The 26665-nt window shown below is 40.8% G+C and overlaps 1 protein-coding gene across 5 annotated transcripts in view; it reads left to right on the top strand.

Annotated features, from left to right (window-relative positions):
* Window positions 1-26665, top strand: part of arhgap4b (Rho GTPase activating protein 4b) — a 95525-nt gene that overhangs the window by 23531 nt on the left and 45329 nt on the right. For 4 of the 5 annotated variants that reach the window (XM_062054654.1, XM_062054656.1, XM_062054657.1 and 1 more), the window contains exons 2-6: window positions 8673-8986; window positions 21295-21466; window positions 21540-21702; window positions 25030-25092; window positions 25194-25367. In XM_062054654.1, the coding sequence (XP_061910638.1) occupies window positions 8917-8986; window positions 21295-21466; window positions 21540-21702; window positions 25030-25092; window positions 25194-25367 (642 nt within the window). In that variant the 5' untranslated portion in view covers window positions 8673-8916. Of the gene's footprint in view, window positions 1-4690; window positions 4706-8672; window positions 8987-21294; window positions 21467-21539; window positions 21703-25029; window positions 25093-25193; window positions 25368-26665 lie in introns of those variants that run through there. The other variant, XM_062054655.1, reaches the window with a different exon arrangement.

Genomic DNA, 26665 nt, shown 5'->3' with positions numbered 1-26665 from the left:
TAAGAGGGGAGGAGTATATTTACAGCTAGAATTCACCAACTCGAGTATTTCATATATATTTCATATATATATATATATATATGTATGAAATACTTGACTTTCAGTGAATTCTAGTTATATATATATATATATACACTACCGTTCAAAAGTTTGGGGTCACATTAAAATGTCCTTATTTTTCAATGAAGATAACTTTAAACTAGTCTTAACTTTAAAGAAGTACACTCTATACATTGCTAATGTGGTAAATGACTATTCTAGCTGCAAATGTCTGGTTTTTGGTGCAATATCTACATAGGTGTATAGAGGCCCATTTCCAGCAACTATCACTCCAGTGTTCTAATGGTACAATGTGTTTGCTCATTGGCTCAGAAGGCTAATTGATGATTAGAAAACCCTTGTGCAATCATGTTCACACATCTGAAAACACTTTAGCTCGTTACAGAAGCTACAAAACTGACCTTCCTTTGAGCAGATTGAGTTTCTGGAGCATCACATTTGTGGGGTCAATTAAACGCTCAAAATGGCCAGAAAAAGAGAACTTTCATCTGAAACGCGACAGTCTATTCTTGTTCTTAGAAATGAAGGCTATTCCACAAAATTGTTTGGTGGGTGACCCCAAACTTTTGAACGGTAGTGTATATATATATATATATATTTATTTTATTATACATATAAATAAAATAAATACTTGAATTTCAGTGTTCCGGAGGCTATCCAGTAGATGGCAGTATTGTCCTGTTTAAAAGTGTCACAACATTGCTGTTCACGGCAGACGAACTGCTTTACGGTAGACGAAAACGTGACTGCTGTTGTTGTGTGTTGTTACCGCGCTGGGAGGACGTTAATGACACCGCCTAACAATAAACCCACATAAGAAACCAAGAACTTGCCCTCGATCATTCTACAGTTATAACGTCATTGGGCAGGCACGCTGTTTATATCGTGGGAAAGCGGACGTGAAAGCAGACTGTCGCCGCTGTCCCCACTCAGGTCCGCATGGCTGAATTCCGGGAGTTTATCGGGAGAAAATTTCTTCCGGGAGAGGCGCTGAATTCCGGGAGTTTCCCGGTAAAACCGGGAGGGTTGGCAAGTATGACTGAGAGGCACATGATTCTCCATGTATCCCAGGAACCTCTCACGTACCCCGCAGCAATGGCTCCATCAGGGCAGCGAAGCCTCCCCCGAACCTCTTTTCCATGTCGAAAAGACTTTGTCAATAGAGTCGAGAGTCCAGCTGATCATATCCATGTTTGATGTTTAGATTTGATGACAGCGCAAAGAAAGAGGCTTCAAAAAAGTTCAGACAAGACAAAAACGAAGAGAGCAGGCTGGGAAGGAGGGAGCGGAGAAAGATGCGACCGCCCTCACCAGAGGCAAGACAGAAAAACACTTTATATATACACCAGGGGTCACCAACCTTTTTGAAAGCAAGAGCTACTTCTTGGGTAGTGATTAATGCGAAGGGCTACCAGTTTGATACACACTTCAATAAATTGCCAGAAATAGCCAATTTGCTCAATTTACCTTTAACTCTATGTTATTATTAATAATTAATGATATTTGCACTTAATTGAATGGTTTAAAAGAGGAGAAAACACGAAAAAAATGACAATTCAATTTTGAAACATATTTTATCTTCAATTTCGAATCTTTAAAATTCTAAATTCAACCGAAAAAAAGAAGACAAAAACTTTAAAAAATAATTTATGGAACATTATTAGTAATTTTTCCTGATTAAGATTACTTTTAGAATTTTGATGACATGTTTTAAATAGGTTAAAATCCAATCTACACTTTGTTAGAATATATAACACATTAGACCAAGCTATATTTCTAACAAAGACAAATCATTATTTCTTCTAGATTTTCCAGAACAAAAATGTTAAAATAAATTCAAAAGACTTTGAAATAAGATTTCAATTTGATTCTACAGATTTTCTAGATTTGCCAGAATAATTTTTTGGAATTTTAATCATAATAAGTTTGAAGAAATATTTCACAAATATTCTTCGTCAAAAAAACAGAAGCTAAAATGAAGAATTAAATTACAATTTATTTATTATTCTTTACAATAAAAAAAATACATTTACTTGAACATTGATTTAAATTGTCAGGAAAGAAGAGGAAGGAATTTAAAAGATAAAAACGTATATGTGTTTAAAAATCCTAAAATCATTTTTAAGGTTGTATTTTTTCTCTAAAATTGTCTTTCTGAAAGCAAGACGAATTTAAAGTAAAAAAAAAATAATGAATTTATTTAAACAAGTGAAGACCAAGTCTTTAAGATATTTTCTTGGATTTTCAAATTCTATTTGAGTTTTGTCTCTCTTAGAATTAAAAATGTCGGGCAAAGCGAGACCAGCTTGCTAGTAAATAAATACAATTTTAAAAATAGAGGCAGCTCACTGGTAAGTGCTGCTATTTGAGCTATTTTTAGAACAGGCCGGCGGGCTACTCATCTGGTCCTTACGGGCTACCTGGTGCCCGCGGGCACCGCGTTGGTGACCCCTGATATACACTATATTGCCAAAAGTATTTGGCTCCCATCCAAATGATGAGAATCAGGTGTCCTAATCACTTGGCCTGGTGTATCAAATCAAGCACTTAGGCATGGAGACTGTTTCTACAAACATTTGTGAAAGAATGAGCCGCTGTCAGTGATTTCCAGCATGGAACTGTCAGAGGATGCCACCTGTGCAACAAATCCAGTCGTGAAATGTCCTCGCTCCTAAATATTCCAAAGTCAACTGTCGGCTGGGTTTGGAGGTTGCCAGGAGAACGCTACATTTCGGAGTGCATTGTGCCGAGTGTGACATTTGGTGGTGGAGGAAATATGGTGTGGGGTTGTTTGTCAGGAGTTGGGCTTGGCCCCTTAGATCCAGTGAAAGGAACTTTGAATGCTCCAGGATACCAAAAAATGTTGGACAATTAATTCCATGCTCCCAAGCCTCCTTGGTGCTTTCCTCCCAGGCCACAGTCAGCGCCAGCAAGACCAGTTGCATTGTGGTACCTAAGACCAAGATCATGTCCGCTCTCAAGGCAGACTAGGTTATATAAAATGGGATTCTTAGCTGTCTCGCGCTGTCGAAAACAGGCTGCTCGAGTGGTTCTTGAATCTGTTACTAAGAGTGTTACTAAAACAGCCTTCTTTCATCTCCGTAATATCGCTAAAATTCGTCCCATTTTGTCCACAAGCGACGCTGAGATCATTATCCATGCGTTCGTTACATCTCGTCTCGATTTCGGGCCTCCCTATGTCTAGCATTAAAAGATTACAGATGGTACAAAATGCGGCTGCTAGACTTTTGACAAAAACAAGAAAGTTTGATCATATTACGCCTATACTGTATATACCTTTATATATACCTATACTGGCTCACCTGCACTGGCTTCCTGTGCACCTAAGATGCGACTTTAAGGTTTTACTACTTACGTATAAAATACTACACGGTCAAGCTCCAGCCTATCTTGACGATTGTATTGTACCATATGTCCCGGCAAGAAATCTGCCTTCAAAGAACTCCGGCTTATTAGTGATTCCCAGAGCCCAAAAAAAGTCTGCGGGCTATAGAGCGTTTTCTATTCGGGCTCCAATACTCTGGAATGCCCTCCCGGTAACAGTTAGAGATGCTACCTCAGTAGAAGCATTTAAGTCTCATCTTAAAACTCATTTGTATACTCTAGCCTTTAAATAGACCCCCTTTTTAGACCAGTTGATCTGCCGTTTCTTTTCTTTTCTACTCTGCTCCGGGGTGGACCGCTAGCCTGTTCATCGGATGGGGACATCTCTACGCTGCTGACCCGTCTCCGCTCGGGATGGTTCCTGCTGGCCCCACCATGGACTGGACTTTCGCTGATGTGTTGGACTTTCACAATATTATGTCAGACCCACTCCACATCCATTGCTCTCGGTCTCCCCTAGAGGGGGGGGGTTACCCACATATGCGGTCCTCTCCAAGGTTTCTCATAGTCATTCACATTGACGTCCCACTGGGGTGAGTTTTCCTCGCCCGTATGTGGGCTCTGTACCGAGGATGTCGTTGTGGCTTGTACAGCCCTTTGAGACACTTGTGATTTAGGGCTATATAAATAAACATTGATTGATTGATTGATTGAATCTGCGTCTCGGCTGATCTACCTTGACAAACAGGGTGGTTCTGCTGGTAATGTTGCTCTCCTTGCTAATTGCCTCAGCAATGAACTTGAGGACGTGGTCATGTCTTCACCCAGATACTCAGGTTGAGCTCGAAGGTCCGAGCCCCGGATCAGATAGGTCAAGGTGGTGTTTCAACCTTACCCATGAGAAGAGGTTAACCTAAATAAGAAACTTGATTGTTTGGGGATTCCTCTTCCAGATGTCCTCCGATAAGACATTCCACCCCATCGTCTGTTCCCACCTCATCCAGGCTCCCGGCGCCGCATCGCCACAGCACTGGCTCTCTTTTCCGCGGTGTTTGTTCAGGTCCATGGAAGACTTCCGAGCCCCTTTGACCACATGCTACACCTACGAGAAGGCCCTTGTGCATCTGCCCGTCCTCAGTCACAACAATGCCCGTCTCTGTCACTTTCTTGTCTCCCAATCCGATGTACTTGGAGATACTCTTTTGCTCGTGTCACAACAAATGATTTCTTCACAGAGCTGAGAGGGAACCTGGGCTTGTTGGTGTGTACTCGTGCGGACCGATGCTGAACAAGTTGCGAGGTACGGAGATAGCTGCTCACCTTGCGCTCGAGTCATAATAACCGGTTATGATATTAATGTGAAGATGTTGAACATTTACTTACATAGGGCTTGAAAGTGTGACGTAGTAAACACAATGGATTATGGGTCTTGCGGGCCTCTGAGTAGCTTATTTGGTGAAATCCCTTAATTCCTTGCAATATCTCATTGAGAAATGTTGTTCCTAAACTGTTGGACAATTTGCTCACGCGTTTGTTGACAAAATGGTGACCGTCGCCCCGTCCTTGTTTGTGAATGACTGAGCATTTCACGGAATCTACTTTTATACCCAATCATGGCCCCCACCTGTTCCCAATTAGCCTGTTCACCTGTGGGATGTTCCAAATAAGTGTTTGATGAGCATTCCTCAACTTTCTCAGTCAGATGTTGTAGGCATCAAATTCCAAATAAGCTAATATTTGCAAAAAATAACAAAGTGTTCCAGTTCGAACGTTAAGTATCTTGTCTTTGCAGTCCATTCAATTGAATATAAGTTGAAAAGGATTTGCAAATCATTGTATTCTGTTTTTATTTACCATTTACACAACGTGCCAACTTCACTGGTGTTGGGTTTTGTATTTTCCCCGGGCGCACATATGCTAAAATAATATGTATCCCCTTCTAACTTCATGTGTGATTAATGAATTGAGTCCAAATTCACTAGTTTTTGTTACGATCTGTTCCCCGGATCGTAGTTTGTTTACGTTGTATATCTCTTGTTGGCTTAGTTCTGTTTCAGCACGCCTGTTTTGTGTCTCCTTGGTTGCCATGGTTATTTATTGTTTTCACCTGCCTCTGATTAGTGTTTGGCACGCTCACCTGCTGCCGGGTACTAATCAGAGAGCTATTTAATCCTGCCTTTTCGCCTCACTCATCCTGGTGCTTTTGTTTGCTTTACGCAACTGCACTCAGCATCAAGGTTTGGAATTGGGGGTTAAATCACCAAAAATGATTCCCGGGCGCTGTTAGAATAATTATGTTGAAGTTATCACACAACTCTTATGCTTAAAGGCCGTTAGTTATTAGCTATTATGCTCAAGTTAGACTTTTGTATCTGTTCAAGGACAAAACTTCTTGTCTGAGGGTATGGCCTCAGCCGCAGATGTTATCTTTGTTTTAGCCCGCTAACAGCCAAGGACTTCAAGGACCTCAACGAAGATAAGACGACAGCACGCAGACGAAGCAGAGACAAGGCAATCACACTGCAAAAAGTCAGTGTTCAAAAACAAGAAGAAAAAAAAATACAAAAGTTAGGGGCATTTTATTTGAACTAAGCAAAATTATCTGCCAATAGAACAAGAACATTTGGCTTGTCAAGACTTTCCAAAACAAGTCAAATTAGCTAACGTCAATGAACCCAAAAATACCTTAAAATAAGTATATTCTCACTAATAACAAGTGCACTTTTCTTGGTAGAAAAAACAAATATGAGACCTTTTTTCTCTCAATATGTTGAAAAATATTCTTAAATGAAGTAAATGCTAGTGCCATTATCTTGACATAATGATATGCGCTCCAAATGTTTTGTTATTGTAATTTTGAAGAATTTATCTGAATGTGCATAAACTATTTCTGTTCAAAATTGTTTGAAATGTTAAATGTTTAAATATTAACTGTCAGTTTACTGTACTGTGTCAACTGTACTACTATATGAGTACGTATTTTCTATTGTTTCAGTGAAAATAAAACAGCAAAGTCCATTTGGCTGTCATCTGTTTTAATTATTGAGACGCAATTGTGTCAAAGTCATGATTTTTTATTTCATGCTTGAAATGAGAAATTCTTACTTTGAAAAAGCAGTTTTATACTTGTGAGTGTTGATGACACAGCTTTGCAACACTTGATATTCTAGTTTCAAGCATGTTTTACTCAATACAGCTCATCAAATCTCAGTAACAAGCTGTAATATCTTACTGAGATCATTTAGGACCAAAACCCTTAAAACAAGTAAAACACTTTAACATAAAATCTGCTTAGTGAGAAGAATTATCTTATCAGACAGAAAATAAGCAAATATCACCCTTACTTAGATTTCAGTTTTTGCAATTAATCATAATGCCCCCAGCACATTCCGTCACGTATTGTGCGTACTGGAGCTGCTTTGCATGATATGTGTGACCACTCCTTTTAGAGGCGGCCTAAGTGATGTTGACTTGGGAACTCCTGAATAAATAGATGGACGCGGGAGCTGTACCTTAGAGCTTAAGGCGAGACTGTGACTAAGTGTGCAGCTCCATGCGTTCTCCTCATTGAGCCAAATTTAACTCTGTCTCTGCATGATTCCTTGCTTCTTGTCTGTTTAATTGATGTTGTCAGTGTTTGAACCTGACAGGCGCGGCCACCGCTGCTGCTCACTGCTCCCCTCACCTCCCAGGGGGTGATCAAGGGTGATGGGTCAAATGCAGAGAATAATTTCGCCACACCTAGTGTGTGTGTGTGTGTGTGTGTGTGTGTGTGTGTGTGTGTGTGTGTGTGTGTGTGTGTGTGTGTGTGTGTGTGTGTGTGTGTGTGTGTGTGTGTGTGTGTGTGTGTGTGTGACAATCTTTGGTAGTTTAACTTTAATGTCCTGGCTCTGATGCGGCAATTTCGCCTGATTTCTGTGTGAAAGGGACCGTTCACTCCAAATGACAAATGTCTAGGGATGTGGAATAGCTTACAGAAGAAATAAAAAAATATATATATATATTTTTATTTTTATTTTTTATTTTTTTTTATTAAATCAACATTAAAAACACAATATATACATTATATATCAATATAAATCAATACAGTCTGCAGGGATACAGTCCGTAAGCACACGTGATTGTATTTCTTTATGACAAAAAAAATAAAAAATCTTTGGATGTGGCCGCTCCCTGGTCGTCCGCCTCGCCGAGTGCGCCCACCTCCCCGTCGGCCACGAATGTGGCCATTCCCTGGTCGCCCGCCTCGCCTGCTGCAGCGGCGTTCCACTCGCCGCCGCCACTTGACTTTGCCTCGGTGGATTCGGGGACACTTGGCCTGGCGACCCACCGCCAAGTCCTCCCTCCGCCCTCCTGTGACTTTTGACCCTGCTTGGTTTTTTTTATGGACATCTTGTATCTGTCCCTGAGGAGGGGGTACTGTCATGATCTGTGGTCCGGATCATGTTTTGTTTAGTTATGTTCTGTTAGTTTTGGACTTCCTTGGTTATTTTGTGCACTTCAGGAGTTTGTTTTGGTTGTCATGGTCCCTCTTTGTGTGCACCTGTCTCTGATTAGTGCTCGCCCGCTCACCTGCTTCCCGAGCGCTAATCAGAGACATTATTTAAGTTGCCTTTTCCCGTCACTCATGGTAGCTCTGTTGTTTGCTCCATGCAACTGTTACGTTTGACTTTCCTAATTCTTGCTTCTGTGTTTCCTGTGCTAAGTTTTGCCTTAGCTTCCACGTGCAATCGGCACACATCCTTTTTGCTTGTTTTCGGTTTGTCTATGATTTATGAGAATAAATCATCTCCTACTTCACGCTGTCATCCGGAGTAGTCCGTGTAGCATTGGAGGAACGATCCCGCAGCAAGCTGCAACCCCATCCGTGACAAATTATTATTTGAAAAAAAAAAATAAAGTTTATGAGTTTGATCAAATATGTTGTCTTTGTAGTGCATTCAATTGAATATGGCTTGAAAAGGATTTGCAAATCATTGTATTCCTGTTGTTACTCAACACCTCTCATCCTCCCATCCCCCACCCCCTTCTTCCGTCATCACCCTCCTCATCACGGTGTCCATGGCCCCCATCAGACTGCCCCCTCCTACTAAATGCGATGTCACTGTCCCATTTGCTCTCGTCGCCCTGGCCTCAATTGTCCCCTTTCCCTCCCGCTCCCTCATTTTCTCTTCGGGCTCGCCATAAATCTCCCTCCCTTGCTCCCAGCTGTCCTCTCCCATCCATCCATATCCTCTCGACATGATGCTCTCCTCTCTGTATCCCAGGCCAGTCCAGTCCATGGATCGGCCATCCATGGACACACCCAACCGGCCTAACGTCCCTGGCGAGTGCGGCCGATCGACGCTGATGATGCCCCTGCTCTGCGTCTGGCTGTAGGTCGAGCGAGTGGTCGGGGCGGAGGGGGGGCGGGGAGAAGGTCACAGACCGCGGAGCCAGTACAGGCCCTGAGGTTGGAAGGTTAAAGAAGAAGAGGACTCGTGGAGAGACTTGCATCATCGGGGAGCGAAGATGATGACATCCCATGGAAAATTGAGGAGGGAGAAGGGCAGCCTGGCCGAGTATGAATCACAGATGAAAGGTGAGTCGCAGCGCATGTTTGTGTCACGCTCACCCTGCAGACATTTATTTAGGTACTACAATAACAGGAGGAGCGACCCCACTGATTACCATATTTTTCAGACTATAAGGCGCACTTAAAATCCTTGCATTTTCTCAAAAATCGACAGTGCACCTCATAAGCCGGTGCGCCTAATGTACGGAATAATTCTGGTTGTGCTTACCGTCCTCGAAGCAGTCTAATTTGGCACACGGCGTAATAAGTGTGACCAGTGGATGGCAGTCACACATCAATCAATCAATCAATCAATGTTTACTTATATAGCCCTAAATCACAAGTGTCTCAAAGGGCTGCACAAGCCACAACGACATCCGCGGTACAGAGCCCACATAAGGGCAAGGAAAAACTCACCCCAGTGGGACGTCGATGTGAAGGACTATGAGAAACCTTGGAGAGGACCGCATATGTGGGTAACAACTAACATAATAGTGAGAGTCCAGTCCATAGTGGATCTAACATAATAGTGAGAGTCCAGTCCATAGTGGATCTAACATAATAGTGAGAGTCCAGTCCACAGTGGATCTAACATAATAGTGAGAGAGTCCAGTCCATAGTGGATCTAACATAATAGTGAGAGTCCAGTCCATAGTGGATCTTACATAACAGTGAGAGTCCAGTCCATAGTGGATCTAACATAATAGTGAGAGTCCAGTCCATAGTGGATCTAACATAGTAGTGAGAGTCCAGTCCATAGTGGATCTAACATAACAGTGAGAGTCCAGTCCATAGTGGATCTAACCTAATATTGTGAGAGTCCAGTCCATAGTGGATCTAACATAATAGTGAGAGTCCAGTCCATAGTGGATCTAACATAATAGTGAGAGTCCAGTCCACAGTGGATCTAACATAATAGTGAGAGAGTCCAGTCCATAGTGGATCTAACATAATAGTGAGAGTCCAGTCCATAGTGGATCTAACCTAATATTGTGAGAGTCCAGTCCATAGTGGATCTAACATAATAGTGAGAGTCCAGTCCATAGTGGATCTAACATAATAGTGTGAGAGTCCAGTCCATAGTGGATCTAACATAATAATGAAAGTCCAGTCCATAGTGGATCTAACATAATAGTGAGAGTCCAGTCCATAGTGGATCTAACATAATAGTGAGAGTCCAGTCCATAGTGGATCTAACATAGTAGTGAGAGTCCAGTCCATAGTGGATCTAACATAATAGTGAGAGTCCAGTCCATAGTGGATCTAACATAATAGTGAGAGTCCAGTCCATAGTGGATCTAACATAGTAGTGAGAGTCCAGTCCATAGTGGATCTAACATAGTAGTGAGAGTCCAGTCCATAGTGGATCTAACATAATAGTGAGAGTCCAGTCCATAGTGGATCTAACATAATAGAGATAAGTGTAGACTGCAATATGACGCCAGTAAACAACACCAAAACTTTAAATGTTCCATTGAAAATAAAGAACATTACACAGGGCGCTCAAAAATCCGTTAAAATGGTCCACAAAAAAGCCGCACCGCTTGATGGTTTGTCGGCACATTACGGCTACCGTAGTCGGAGATACGAGTATTATTATGGTGTGTGTAAAAAGAACCGCAAAATGACACCCATTTGGGGAAATATTATCTGGTGTTTTGTTTTGCAATATTATGCAAAACCAACTTTTCTTACCTTCTGGTACCTGCTGATCTGTTTTTGGGATCTGCATAAGTCCTGAAAATTGTAGTCGATAAGCTGCTTTTTCTCTCTCTCTTTTGTTATGGGGCATTTCTAATATAAAGTAGTGTAAAGTTCTAACTTATATCTGTCAGTAAACTCGCCATAAAAGCGCTAAAACATACCGGTGTAGTGAGTTTACATTATTCACCCAAGGAACTTTAGTTATTAGAGAGTTCCGGTCGGACGGTTTTTCACGGGACACATTTGATGTTGCACTAGTGAGCCACGGATGAGGAGATGCTGCTGCGTTATTGATTGAAGTCAAGTCTGAATGTCATTAAAACAGTTAGCGCCATCTTTTGGACACTTCTTCCACTCCCGTCCTTGCACGCTACACCGGAGCAATGGCGTTCAGTTTGTCATTGATAACTGGCATGAAGAGCGAGTTGTCAGACACGTGTATGTGCTTGTGCTTTTGAGGTGGTGATTGTTGTTGATAACTGGTGGGAGGAGCAATCAGATTAATGTTGTGACTGATGTTGATTGTGCTTTTGTACACCTTGGATTTTGACTTTGTGGATTGTATTGACATGATGTACCGTATTTTTGTTGCCCGCAGTGGTGGTTATCTACAAAACCCAAAAGCAGTGAAGTTGGCACGTTGTGTAAATGGTCAATAAAAAGAGAATACAATGATTTGCAAATCCTTTTCAACTTATATTCAATTGAATAGACTGCAAAGACGAGATATTTCATGTTCACACTGAGAAACCTATTTTTTTTTTGCAAATAATCATTAACTTAGAATGTAATGGCAGCAACACATTGCAAAAAAGTTGGCACAGGGGCATTTTTACCACTGTGTTACATGGCCTTTCCTTTTAACAACACTCAGTAAACGTTCGGGAACTGAGGAGACCAAATTTCGAAGCTTACTGCACCAAAAAGCGACATCAATGTGTAAAGGATATCACCACATGGGCTCAGGAACACTTCAGAAAACCACTGTCAGTAACTACAGTTGGTCGCTACATCTGTAAGTGCAAGTTAAAACTCTACCATGCAAAGCGAAAGCCATTTATCAACAACACCCAGAGACGCCGCCGGCTTCGCTGGGCCCGAGCTCATCTAAGATGGACTGATGCATGTGTATGTACCTTTCAGCATTAATGGTGCCTTCACAGATGTGTAAGTTACCCATGTCTTGTGCACTAATACACCCCCATACCATCACACATGCTGGCTTTTACACTTTGCGCCTAGAACAATCCGGATGGTTCTTTTCCTCTTTGGTCCGGAGGACACGACGTCCACAGTTTCCAAAAACAATTTGAAATGTGGACTCGTCAGACCACAGAACACTTTTCCACTTTGCATCAGTCCATCTTAGAAGAGTTTGGGTTCAGCGAAGCCGGCGGCGTTTCCTGGGTGTTGTTGATAAATGGCTTTCGCTTTGCATGGTAGAGTTTTAACTTGCACTTACAGATGTAGCGACAAGTCGTAACTGAAAGTGGTTTTCTGAAGTGTCCCCGAGCCCATGTGGTGATATCCTTTACACACGGATGTCGCTTTTTGACGCAGTAAGCTTCAAAATTTGGTCTCCTCAGTTCCCAAATATTTACTGAGTGTTGTTAAAAGGAAAGGCCATGTAACACAGTGGTAAAAAATGCCCCTGTGCCAACTTTTTGGCAATGTGTTGCTGCCATTACATTCTAAGTTAATGATTATTTGCACACGTTTCTCAGTGTGAACATGAAATATGTTGTCTTTGCAGTCTATTCAAATGAATATAAGTTGAAAAGGATTTGCCAATCATTGTTTTCAGTTTGTTTTTTTACAAATTACACAATGTGGGTTTTGTACATAGTCAGTAGCCCTGTCGTGGGGTACAAACTGTACAGTACGTGTAAGTAACGGAGCTTCCTGATAAGCCGTGTAGAATGTTCCATCTCAATAACCTCTCGGCCTTAGAAGAAATCCTTTAACGGAAGCCAAAGCATGAATCAATATTGACACAACACACACACACACACACACACACACACACACACACACACACACACACGGCAGCGGCGAACAGCGATGTGTGTACAGCAGGGGTCACCAACGCGGTGCCCGCGGGCACCAGGTAACCCGTAAGGACCAGATGAGTAGCCCGCTGGCCTGTTCTAAAAATAGCAGCACTTACCAGTGAGCTGCCTCTATTTTTTAAATTGTATTTATTTACTAGCAAGCTGGTCTCGCTTTGCCTGACATTTTTAATTCTAAGAGAGACAAAACTCAAATAGAATTTGAAAATCCAAGAAAATATTTTAAAGACTTGGTCTTCACTTGTTTAAATAAATTCATTTATTTTTTTACTTTGCTTCTTATAACTTTCAGAAAGACAATTTTAGAGAAAAAATACAACCTTAAAAATGATTCTAGGATTTTTAAACACATATACCTTTTTACCTTTTAAATTCCTTCTTCTTCTTTCCTGACAATTTAAATCAATGTTCAAGTAATTTATTTTTTTTATTGTAAAGAATAATAAATATATTTTAATTTAATTCTTCATTTTAGCTTCTGTTTTTTCGACGATTAATATTTGTGAAATATTTCTTCAAACTTATTATGATTAAAATTCTAAAAAATTATTCTAGAAAATCTAGAAAATCTGTAGAATCAAATTTAAATCTTATTTCAAAGTCTTTTGAATTTCTTTTAAAATTTTTGTTCTGGAAAATCTAGAAGAAATAATGATTAGTCTTTGTTATAAATATAGCTTGGTCCAATTTGTTATATATTCTAACAATGTGTAGATTGTATTTTAACCTATTTAAAACATGTCATCAAAATTCTAAAAGTAATCTTAATCAGGAAAAATTACGAATGATGTTCCATAAATTCTTTTTTAAATTTTTTCAAAAAGATTCAAATTAGCTAGTTTTTCTCTTCTTTTTTTCGGTAGAATTTTGAATTTTAAAGAGTCGAAATTGAAGATAAACTATGTTTCAAAATTTAATTGTCATTTGTTTTGCGTTTTCTCCTCTTTTAAACCGTTCGATTAAGTGTAAATATCATTAATTATTAATAATAAGATAGAGTTAAAGGTAAATTGAGCAAATTGGCTATTTCTGGCAATTAATTGAAGTGTGTATCAAACTGGTAGCCCTTCACATTAATCAGTACCCAAGAAGTAGCTCTTGCTTTCAAAAAGGTTGCTGACCCCTGGTGTACAGTATGTGGTGTGTGTGTTACATGCTGGGGTTTGGAGAGTGCATACCACGGCTCACTGGCCGTGTTACTGTACTACAAAGATGTATTTATAGTCGGTATTAGCGGTGCTGTCTGCTCACATCCAGTCAGCTCCGGGCTGTGTACGCCCCAAAATGAAAGCAAGACGGGGAAAGAGAGAGATGGGGTAGGAGGGATCAAGGAAAGCTGGCTGTGAAGAGTGAAGTGCAGACAGCTTTGATACGAGACGGTGATGCCTTTATTGGCCTTTTCCAAACCTGATGTGCAGCGCTGGACCATGCAGAGTTCATCCACCGCGGCTCCTGCATGTGTGTGTGTGTGTGTGTGTGTGTGTGTGTGTGTGTGTGTGTGTGTGTGTGTGTGTGTGTGTGTGTGTGTGTGTGTGTGTGTGTGTGTGTGTGTGTGTGTGTGTGTGTGTGAGTGGAAGGAATACGAGGTTATTTTGGGTTGGTAGGAGTTAGCCGAGCGCAAGTAATCGCTCCGTGGATACGCAGTCAGACACAGATGACTATTTATTCCCCCTGTAGGAAAGTCTCTGGCTTCCTATGATTAGTCAGCGTGTGACTAAACGACTTCATTTGATCATTAGTTGGGAGCTAAAAGATAGTTTTATCAGGAAAATGAAGGCCTTCATGCTCGTTGACATACACTAGCGTTCAAAAGTTTGGGGTCACATGTAAATGTCCTTATTTTTGAAGGAAAAGCACTGTACTTTTCAATGAAGATAACTTTAAACTAGTCTTAACTTGAAAGAAATACACTCTATACATTGCTAATGTGGTAAATGACTATTCTAGCTGCAAATGTCTGCTTTTTGGTGCAATATCTACATAGGTGTATAGAGGCCCATTTCCAGCAACTATCACTCCAGTGTTCTAATGGTACAATGTGTTTGCTCATTGGCTCAGAAGGCTAATTGATGATTAGAAAACCCTTGTGCAATCATGTTCACACATCTGAAAACACTTTAGCTCGTTACAGAAGCTACAAAACTGACCTTCCTTTGAGCAGATGGAGTTTCTGGAGCATCACATTTGTGGGGTCAATTAAACGCTCCAAATGGCCAGAAAAAGATAACTTTCATCCGAAACTCGACAGTCTATTCTTGTTCTTAGAAATGAAGGCTATTTCACAAAATTGTTTGGGTGAGCCCAAACTTTTGAACGGTAGTGTAAGTGAGAAATAACTCTGTATTCGCATTATAGCAATAGAATAGAATAGAATAGAATAAAAAGTACTTTATTGATCCCTCAAAAAATCCATCAAAATGTTTTAGTACGACTTTGGTAAGCTATGAAGCCGCACCGCTTGATGAGTATTATTATGGTGTGTGTATAAGGTAAGACATACCGTATTTCCTTGAATTAGCGCCGGGGCGGTAATTAATTTAAAACCTCATCTCACTCCGGCGCTTACCAAAGGCATGCGGTAAATTAAGTGTGATGTAAATTTGAGTGTGATGTAAGGATACCATTATGAAAAGCACATTTAATTTAAAAAAACGTTATTATGGTCTTACCTTTTACTTATAAATGAAGTCCATGCGCGGCTCCTCCTGAACAAAAGCATCGATAACTTGCTCATAGAAGTCTTCCTTATCTTTCTTCAGTTTTAAAAGTCTCTCCGTCTCGATGGAGATCTTCCTTTAATTATTACCTCCTGCTTCGATTGAAAGTCCAGTTTAGAAAACTGTTGTTGTCACTTCTTCTGCAGCCGAGTAGTCGCAAGAATGATCCCTGGGATCACTAGCGCCCTCTACCACCATGAGGCGGGAGTCATTTAATGACTCATACTTGACACACGCAGCTATATTAATAAAACATTTTTTCAAAATAAAGCGCTTTGAAAGACGCAACTCCAACAACAAAAAGTCAGCTCTCCACCACTACAAACTAACACAATATTAATAATAAGAATTGCAATTATATAATAACACAATATTGATATTGTTTATTTAAAGCGTATTTTACAAAAAAAAATTTCATAAATTAAGCATTTCAAGCATGTAAATAACAATACTACAGTAGCATTGGCCACGAGATGAGACTGACAAATGTGTTTAGAAGGTAATAAACTGAGCAGTTCCCTCCTTACTGTTATTTTTAGCATATTCAATAGCTTGGACCTTGAATCCTACTGAATAGCTCTTTATCTTCTTGCCTTTATGCCATTTTAAATGATTGAAATTAGCCTCCTCCATTTTGGAAAATGATGCCTTGAAAGGTGAAGTGTCACTCGTGACGTGACGAGTTTGACCCGGCGGTAAAACGAGGCATATGCTAATTATTCTGCTAAACAAGTTTGACCCGGCAGTAATTCTAAGCATGCGCTAATTATTTTGCGAAGCCAGTTTGACCCGGCGGTAAAACGAGGCATGCGGATAATATATACCCGGCGGCAGGGCCGGCCCGTGGCATAGGCCGTATAGGCAAATGCTAAGGGCGCCGTCCATCAGGGGGCGCCACGCCAGTGCCACAAATGTTGGAGAAAAAATAAATAAATAAATAAAAGTTGGTACTGTTATTTCTAAATACAAAAAATAATCCCACGTTAATTAAAATGCAAAGTAAAGCCTATTTAATAGAAATATTATTTGTTACAACATTACGCCCCCCCTCCCCCCGCACGGTGCGCCCCCTCCCTTCCCGTATCATGACTCTTTTTGGACGTCACCAGTGTTCACCACATCAAAAAATCAGCACAAGATGTCAAAACGGCCAAAACTGTCAGGTGCCCAGGGAAGAAAAAAGAGAAAAGGAGGAGAAACGAGAAAAAGACAGAGGTAGCAGGGAGGTAACGTTAGCCTACATGAAATTATTTGTCTGTTACAGAATGTGATAGTAACCTGGCTTTTTAGCATTAAGCTAATGCTACATGATTCGGCAATTGCTAATCAATAAATAGCTAGTTCTGTTTTAACGTCGGGTTAATATTGTGGAGGGGGCTAAATTGTTATGGAAAATAATAATGTAACGTTAGGTAATTACAGTATTCCCACCTTACATTCCTCAGGGACATTTGTATTAGATCTTTTAAGCAGGTGTTTTTTGTTTACATTGTTATTGCCTTCTGGTTAGCTAATGTTTGCCCTGCAGGTAATAGTCACTTTTCCACCCCTTTATATATTAGGTATAGTTGTAAGCCTAGTTGTTAAAGTGCACATCATTAATGTTAATTAAGCAATATCACATGAGAGGGAATGCTGTTTTTTAATTTGAGCACTGCTGTGATTCGGTTAAAGATAATCATAACATAAGATTCTCATATAATATGTTAATTTGCTTTCTTTAAGTAAAAAAAAAAGGTCAAAGACAAAGCTATTCGGTTTCTTGTGAGTATATACACTTCACTGCCAATGTGGGGGGGCGCCACCTAAAATCTTGCCTAGGGCGCCAGATTGGTTAGGGCCAGGCCTGTCCGGCGACAATTCAAGGAAATACGGTATTATCTGGCGTTTTGTTTCCCAATATTATGCAAAAGCAACTTTTCTTACCTTCTCGTACCTGCTGATCTGTATTTGGGATCTGCATAAATCCTGAAAATGTGCGCGCGTCCGCCTTTGTAGTCCGTGGCGACACCGCAGTCGATAAGCTTCTTCTTTTTCTCTATCTTCTTGTTATGTGACATTCATCCTCCGCTGTTGCCATTTCTAATATAAAGTAGTCTAAAGTTCTTACTTATATCTGTCAGTAAACTCGCCGTGAAAGCGCTAAAACATACCGGTGTAGTGAGTTGACATTATTCACCCAAGGAACTTTAGTTATTAGAGAGTTCCGGTCGGACGTTTTTTCACGGGACACATTTCCGCTGAGCCCGTGTGGTGATATCCTTTACACACTGATATCACTTTTTGATGCAGTAAGCTTCAAAATTTGAAATGTGGACTCGTCAGACCACAAAACACTTTTCCACTTTGTATGAGTCCATCTCGGATGAGCTCGGGCCCAGCGAAGCCGGCGGCGTTTCTGGGTGTTGTTGATAAATGGCTTTCGCTTTGCATGGTAGAGTTTTAACTTGCACTTACAGATGTAGCGACAAACTGTCATAACTGAAAGTGGTTTTCCGAAGTATCCCTAAGCCCGTGTGGTGATATCCTTTACACACGGATGTCGCTTTTTGATGCAGTAAGCTTCAAAATTTGAAATGTGGACTCGTCAGACCACAAAACACTTTTCCACTTTGTATGAGTCCATCTTGGATGAGCTCGGGCCCAGCGAATCCGGCGGCGTTTCTGGGTGTTGTTGATAAATGGCTTTCGCTTTGCATGGTAGAGTTTTAACTTGCACTTACAGATGTAGCGACAAACTGTCATAACTGAAAGTGGTTTTCCGAAGTATCCCTAAGCCCGTGTGGTGATATCCTTTACACACGGATGTCGCTTTTTGATGCAGTAAGCTTCAAAATTTGAAATGTGGACTCGTCAGACCACAAAACACTTTTCCACTTTGTATGAGTCCATCTTGGATGAGCTCGGGCCCAGCGAATCCGGCGGCGTTTCTGGGTGTTGTTGATAAATGGCTTTCGCTTTGCATGGTAGAGTTTTAACTTGCACTTACAGATGTAGCGACAAACTGTCATAACTGAAAGTGGTTTTCCGAAGTATCCCTAAGCCCGTGTGGTGATATCCTTTACACACGGATGTCGCTTTTTGATGCAGTAAGCTTCAAAATTTGAAATGTGGACTCGTCAGACCACAAAACACTTTTCCACTTTGTATGAGTCCATCTTGGATGAGCTCGGGCCCAGCGAAGCCGGCGGCGTTTCTGGGTGTTGTTGATAAATGGCTTTCGCTTTGCATGGTAGAGTTTTAACTTGTACTTACAGATGTAGCGACAAACTGTCGTAACTGAAAGTGGTTTTCTGAAGTATCCCTGAGCCCGTGTGGTGATATCCTTTACACACGGATGGCGCTTTTTGATGCAGTAAGCTTCAAAATTTGAAATGTGGACTCGTCAGACCACAAAACACTTTTCCACTTTGTATGAGTCCATCTCGGATGAGCTCGGGCCCAGTGAAGCCGGCGGCGTTTCTGGGTGTTGTTGATGAATGGCTTTCGCTTTGCATGGTAGAGTTTTAACTTGCACTTACAGATGTAGCGACAAACTGTCGTAACTGAAAGTGGTTTTCCGAAGTGTCCCTGAGCCCGTGTGGTGATATCCTTTACACACTGATGTCGCTTTTTGACGCAGTAAGCTTCAAAATTTGAAATGTGGACTCGTCAGACCACAAAACACTTTTCCACTTTGTATGAGTCCATCTTGGATGAGCTCGGGCCCAGCGAAGCCGGCGGCGTTTCTGGGTGTTGTTGATAAATGGCTTTCGCTTTGCATGGTAGAGTTTTAACTTGTACTTACAGATGTAGCGACAAACTGTCGTAACTGAAAGTGGTTTTCTGAAGTATCCCTGAGCCCGTGTGGTGATATCCTTTACACACGGATGGCGCTTTTTGATGCAGTAAGCTTCAAAATTTGAAATGTGGACTCGTCAGACCACAAAACACTTTTCCACTTTGTATGAGTCCATCTCGGATGAGCTCGGGCCCAGCGAAGCCGGCGGCGTTTCTGGGTGTTGTTGATGAATGGCTTTCGCTTTGCATGGTAGAGTTTTAACTTGTACTTACAGATATAGCGACAAACTGTCGTAACTGAAAGTGGTTTTCCGAAATGTCCCTGAGCCCGTGTGGTGATATCCTTTACACACTGATGTCACTTTTTGATGTAGTAAGCTTCAAAATGTGAAATGTGGACTTGTCAGACCACAAAACACTTTTCCACTTTGTATGAGTCCATCTTGGATGAGCTCGGGCCCAGCAAATCCGGCGGCGTTTCTGGGTGTTGTTGATAAATGGCTTTCGCTTTGCATGGTAGAGTTTTAACTTGCACTTACAGATGTAGCGACAAACTGTCGTAACTGAAAGTGGTTTTCCGAAATGTCCCTGAGCCCGTGTGGTGATATCCTTTACACACTGATGTCGCTTTTTGATGCAGTAAGCTTCAAAATTTGAAATGTGGACTCGTCAGACCACAAAACACTATTCCACTTTGGATCAGTCCATCTTGGATGAGCTCGGGCCCAGCGGAGCCGGCGGCGTTTCTGGGTGTTGTTGATAAATGGCTTTCGCTTTGCATGGTAGAGTTTTAACTTGTACTTACAGTTGTAGCGACAAACTGTCGTAACTGAAAGTGGTTTTCTGAAATGTCCCTGAGCCCATGTGGTGATATCCTTTACACACTGATGTCGCTTTTTGATGCAGTAAGCTTCAAAATTTGAAATGTGGACTCGTCAGACCACAAAACACTTTTCCACTTTGTATCAGTCCATCTCGGATGAGCTCGGGCCCAGCGAAGCCGGCGGCGTTTCTGGGTGTTGTTGATAAATGGCTTTCGCTTTGCATGGTAGAGTTTTAACTTGTACTTACAATTGTAGCGACAAACTGTTGTAACTGAAAGTGGTTTTCCGAAATGTCCCTGAGCCCGTGTGGTGATATCCTTTACACACGGATGTCTCTTTTTGATGCAGTAAGCTTCAAAATTTGAAATGTGGACTCGTCAGACCACAGAACACTTTTCCACTTTGTATGAGTCCATCTTGGATGAGCTCGGGCCCAGCGAAGCCGGCGGCGTTTCTGGGTGTTGTTGATAAATGGCTTTCGCTTTGCATGGTAGAGTTTTAACTTGCACTTACAGATGTAGCGACAAACTGTCGTAACTGAAAGTGGTTTTCCGAAATGTCCCTGAGCCCGTGTGGTGATATCCTTTACACACTGATGTCGTTTTTTGATGCAGTAAGCTTCAAAATTTGAAATGTGGACTCGTCAGACCACAAAACACTTTTCCACTTTGTATGAGTCCATCTTGGATGAGCTCGGGCCCAGCAAAGCCGGCGGCATTTCTGGGTGTTGTTGATAAACGGCTTTCGCTTTGCATGGTAGAGTTTTAACTTGCACTTACAGATGTAGCAACAAACTGTCGTAACTGAAAGTGGTTTTCCGAAGTGTCCCTGAGCCCGTGTGGTGATATCCTCTACACACTGATGTCGCTTTTTGATGCAGTAAGCTTCAAAATTTGGATCATCTCTCACTAGTGTGCCGCGGCACAGTGGTTGAAAAACACTGATGTAGACCACAAGGAAGTCTTTTACATTGACAAAAAAATTCTAATAATATGACTCCTTTATTGCGCTTTATAATCCGGTGCGCCTTATATATGAAAAAAGATCGAAAACAGACCATTCATCGGAAAATAGGCTAACTTGAGTTTAGTAGCTAGACTGTGTGGTTCTGTGGTTATCGTTACACTTTTTCCTTCACTGTCGATGTCGTCATGACAAAAACACACACAAAACAAAGTCAAAGCTTCACCTGGATTTTGCACTGACCGCAGCTTAACAGTCGTGTGGGTGTTGCTTCTCAGACCTGCGGGCCCAGCTAACCGACCAGATCAAGATTTTGGACTCCCAGGTAGAAGTGAAACAGCAGCAGCTTTCAGACCTTTCGGAGTTCCTCCGTCGACGGGGCGACATCGAGGCCGAGTATGCACGCGCCCTGGATAAACTCACCGAAAGGTTCACGCACAAGACCAAGAAGTGAGTGTGATGTTCATATAAAGGTGCTGCGGTGCGGTTATGATGACGCCCCCACACCCTCTCTGGTCTCCAGGAAGGAGCAGTGGGGACAGTCGGTGTGTCAAGTCTGGTCCGTCTTGCTGACTCAGACTCGTTTGGAGAGTCGTGAGCATTCGGCGTTGGGCGACACCTGCTGCAACACGCTCACACAGCGCTTGGTGCACAGTACGGAGGACTCACATCGGCTGCACAAACGGGTGAGTGGGAGGTTCTGCTTTTTTTGGCCCATTTGATTTATTTACAGTGCATGCAGAAAGTATTCACAGCTTCACTTTTTCACACATTTTGTTATGTTACGGCCTTATTCCAAAATGGAATAAATGCATTTTTTGGTCCTCAAAATCCTACACACGATATCCGATAATGACAATTTATAATTAAATTGTAAAATTATAACTAATTTATTAAAAAGTAAAATGTTCATAAGTCTTCACAGCCTTTGCTCAATACTTTTTTGATGCACCTTTTGTCATGATCCGTGGTCCGGATCATGTTTTTGTTATGTTCTGTTAATTTTGGACTCCCGTAGTTCCTGTTTGTACACCTCCTGCACTGCAAAAAGTCCAGAGTTCAAAAACAAGAAAAAAAAAAATACAAAAATGAGGGGTATTTTATTTGAACTAAGCAAAATGATCTGCCAATAGAACAAGAAAATTCGGCTTGTCAAGACTTTCCAAAACAAGTCAAATTAGCTAACCTCAATGAACCCAAAAATACCTTCAAATAAGTATATTCTCACTAACAGGCCCGGCCCTAACCAATCCGGCACCCTAGGCAAGATTTTAGGTGGCGCCCCCCCACATCGGCAGTGAAGTGTATATACTCACAAGAAACCGAATAGCTTTGTCTTTGACCTTTTTTTTTTACTTAAAGAAAGCAAATTAACAATCAGAATAGTTAACAAGATAAAAAAAAAAGGATAAATAAATGATAAAAAAATAAAAAATGAATATATGAAATACAATATTTTTTACATACATAAACACAAAATAAAACGTGTCAACAAGTTGCATAAAATAAATTAAAAATACAATATAAATAAGGCACTGCACAAAACAAGATATCAAACCAGTATGACTTTAACAACTATATTACAAAAAAAGGGGATCCTACAGAGTTCTCTATTTGTGCTTTTTAATATTGCATTAACTAGAATGACTTACAAATTACTGTACACCAGGGAGTACTGTAATTACCTAACGTTACATTGTTATTTTCCATAACAATTTAGCCCCATCCACAATATTAACCCGACGTTAAAACAGAACTAGCTATTTATTGATTAGCAATTGCCGAATCATGTAACATTAGCTTAATGCTAAAAAGCCAGGTTACTATCACATTCTGTAACAGACAAATAATTTAATGTAGGCTAACGTTACCTACCTGCTACCTCTTTCTTTTTCTCGTTTCTCCTCTTCTTTTCTCTTTTTTCTTCCCTGGGCACGTGACAGTTTTGGCCGTTTTGACATCTTGTGTTGATTTTTTTATGTGGTGACGTCCAAAAAGAGTCATGATACGGGAAGGGAGGGGGCGCACCGTGCCGGGGGAGGGGCATCGTAATGTTGTAACAAATAATATTTCTATTAAATAGGCTTTACTTTGCATTTTAATTAACGTGTGATTATTTTATGTATTTAGAAATAATAGTACCAACTTTTTTTTTTTTTTTCCTCCAACATTTGTGGCACCGGCGTGGCGCCCCCTGATGGATGGCGCCCTTAGCATTTGCCTATACGGCCTATGCCACGGGCCGGCCCTGCTCACTAATAACAAGTGCACTTTTCTTGATAGAAAAAAAACCCCAGACCTTTTTGCTCACGACTCGGCCGGGGTTTGAACTCACAATCTACCGATCTCAGGGCGGACACTCTAATAATAATAATAATAATACATTTTATTTGTAAAAAGCACTTTACATTGAGTAAACAACCTCAAAGTGCTACAGTGTATTAAAAAGATAATAAAAAATAAATAAAAACTAGAACAGCCAAATAGCTAGAACTAGTATGCATATATCTAAAAAAAAAAAAAAAAAGGCTTTTTTAAAAAGAAGGGTTTTTAAGCCTTTTTATAAAAACATCCACAGTCTGTGGTGCCCTCAGGTGGTCAGGGAGAGCCTCTGTTCCACAGACTGGGAGCAGTGGAGCAGAAAGCCCGGTCTCTAACCACTAGGCCACTGAAAAAGAGACATTTTTGCTCAATATGTTGAAAAATATTCTTAAATTAAATAAATGCTAGTGCCATTATCTTGACATAATGATATGCGCTCGGCATCATGATTTTTTTGTCACGCTTGAAGTAAGAAATGATTACTTTAAAAAAGTAGTTTTCTACTTGTGAGTGTTGATGACACAGCTTTGCAACACTTGATATTCTAGTTTCAAGCATGTTTTACTCAATATAGCTCATCAAATCTCAGCTGTAATATCTTACTGACATCATTTAGGACCAAAACCCTTAAAACAAGTAAAACACTCTAACATAAAATCTGCTTAGTGAGAAGAATGATCTTATCAAACAGAAAATAAGCAAATATCACCCTTATTTGAGATATTTCATCTTACTTAGATTTCAGTTTTTGCAGTGTGAGTTTGTTACCATGGCTACTTATGATTTTCACCTGCCTCTGGTGTTCGGGACGCGCACCTGTTTCCAATCAGAGACGTTATTTAAGCCTGCCTTTGTCGGCCAGGCGTCATTGTTTGCCTCATGCCTTGCCAAGTAAGTCTTGTTTGTTCCATGCCATAGTTTATGCACTGCAAAAAGTCAGTGTTCAAAAACAAGAAAAAAATACAAAACTGAGGGGTATTTTATATGAACTAAGCAAAATTATCTCCCAATAGAACAAGAAAATTCGGCTTGTCAAGACTTTCCAAAACAAGTCAAATTAGCTAACTTCAATGAACCCAAAAATACCTTAAAATAAGTATATTCTCACTAATAACAAGTGCACTTTTCTCGGTATAAAAAAGAGACCTTTTTGCTCAATAATGCTCAATAATGATGACTTCAAAAAAGTAGTTTTCTACTTGTGAGTGTTGATGACACAGCTTTGCAACAGTTGATATTCTAGTTTCAAGCATGTTTTACTCAATATAGCTCATCAAATCTCAGCTGTAATATCTTACTGAGATCACTTAGGACCAAAACCCTTAAAACAAGTAAAACACTCTAACATGAAATCTGCTTAGTGAGAAGAATGATCTTATCAGACAGAAAATAAGCAAATATCACCCTTATTTGAGATATTTCATCTTACTTAGATTGCAGTTTTTGCAGTGTTCCAGATGTGCTGTATTACAAATAAAGACTAGCAATGCTACATCGAGATTGCGTGTCTTAGTAAATAAAGGCCAAAAGTCACGTCAAAGCTGGTCTATGACCTTTCCGATATTAAATGTCATCATGTTGTACTGTTGTGTGACATTTTGTCACGTGTTCATCATCGGTTTATGCCTCCGGAGCTAAAAATGGCTCCATAAAATAAATGAATTAAAAATGTTGCTCCTTTGACCCACTAGAGCAAAGAGGTGGGGATCCAAATGCAGGATGAGCTGCTGAAGGTCACCACTGAGCTGCAGACGGTGAGCATACCTTCTTGTTGTCCTCGGTCATCAACCGTGAAAAAGTACCGTGATGGTGAAGAACGATATTGACGTGCGTTACCTGGCGCGCGGCGACCAAGGCTTTGAAGACGTACAACCAGTACCACACTGACTGTCTGATAGCTGAGGGCAAACTGAAGGAGGCCGAGCGTTTGGAGGAGAGACACACCGGCAAGTCTGCAGAGCTCGGCCTCGGACAGTCGGGAGGGCAGAGGCGGAGCTCCGTCAAGAAGATGGAGAGATTGATGGAGAAGGTGAGCTCCGACTTTGTATCAATTAGCACGACACTATATTGAAGTCAGTCCTGTTTTCTACTCTCTGAATAATAATGTGAATGGACAGACACGGGTTTGCATTATGTGAGTCTGTATAAAATAAGCAGACATGTCTCCTTAGCGCTCATGTGCTAACAGGCGGGTGTTAGCATATGTGTGTGAATAGACAAACACATGCATGTTTCTATTGTGTGGATGTGAATGGACATACATTCCCATTTTGCTTGTGTGTGAATGGACAGATGGAGGTGGGTATACTGTATGTGAATGGAAAGGCATTTACATTGTGCTTGTGTGTGAATGGACAAATGGAGGTGGGTATACTGTATGTGAATGGACAGACATTTACATTTTGTTTGTGTGTGAATAGACAAGGGTATACACAATATGGGAATGGACATAAGTGTGGGTATATGTGAATGGACATACATTCTCATTTTGCTTGTGTGTGAATGGACAGATGGAGGTGGGTATACTGTATGTAAATGGACAGACATTTACATTTTGTTTGTGTGTGTAAATAGACAAGGGTATATACAATATGGGAATGGACATAAGTGTGGGTGTATGTGAATGGACATACATTCCCATTTTTCTTGTGTGTGAATGGACAAATGGAGGTGGGTATACTGTATGTAAATGGACAGACATTTACATTGTGTTTGTGTGTAAATAGACAAGGGTATATACAATATGGGAATGGACATAAGTGTGGGTATATGTGAATGGACATACATTCCCATTGTATTTGTGTGTGAATGGACAAATGGAGGTGGGTATACTGTATGTGAATGGACAGACATTTACATTTTGTTTGTGTGTAAATAGACAAGGGTATATACAATATGGGAATGGACATAAGTGTGGGTATATGTGAATGGACATACATTCCCATTGTATTTGTGTGTGAATGGACAAATGGAGGTGGGTATACTGTATGTGAATGGACAGACATTTACATTTTGTTTGTGTGTGAATGGACAGGGGTATATACAATATGGGAATGGACATACATAAGTGTGGGTGTATGTGAATGGACATACATTCCCATTTTGCTTCTGTGTGAATGGACAAATGGAGGTGGGTATACTGTATGTGAATTGAAAGGCATTTACATTTTGCTTGTGTGTGAATGGACAAATGGATGTGGGTATACTGTATGTGAATGGACAGACATTTACATTTTGTTTGTGTGTGAATGGACAAGGGTATACACAATATGGGAATGGACATAAGTGTGGGTGTATGTGAATGGACATACATTCCCATTTTTTGTG

The sequence above is a fragment of the Entelurus aequoreus genome, linkage group LG07 (assembly GCF_033978785.1).
Source record: "Entelurus aequoreus isolate RoL-2023_Sb linkage group LG07, RoL_Eaeq_v1.1, whole genome shotgun sequence".
Taxonomy (NCBI): domain Eukaryota; kingdom Metazoa; phylum Chordata; class Actinopteri; order Syngnathiformes; family Syngnathidae; genus Entelurus; species Entelurus aequoreus.
Note: the sequence above shows the minus strand (reverse complement) of the source record. Positions and strands in the feature narration are given on the sequence as shown.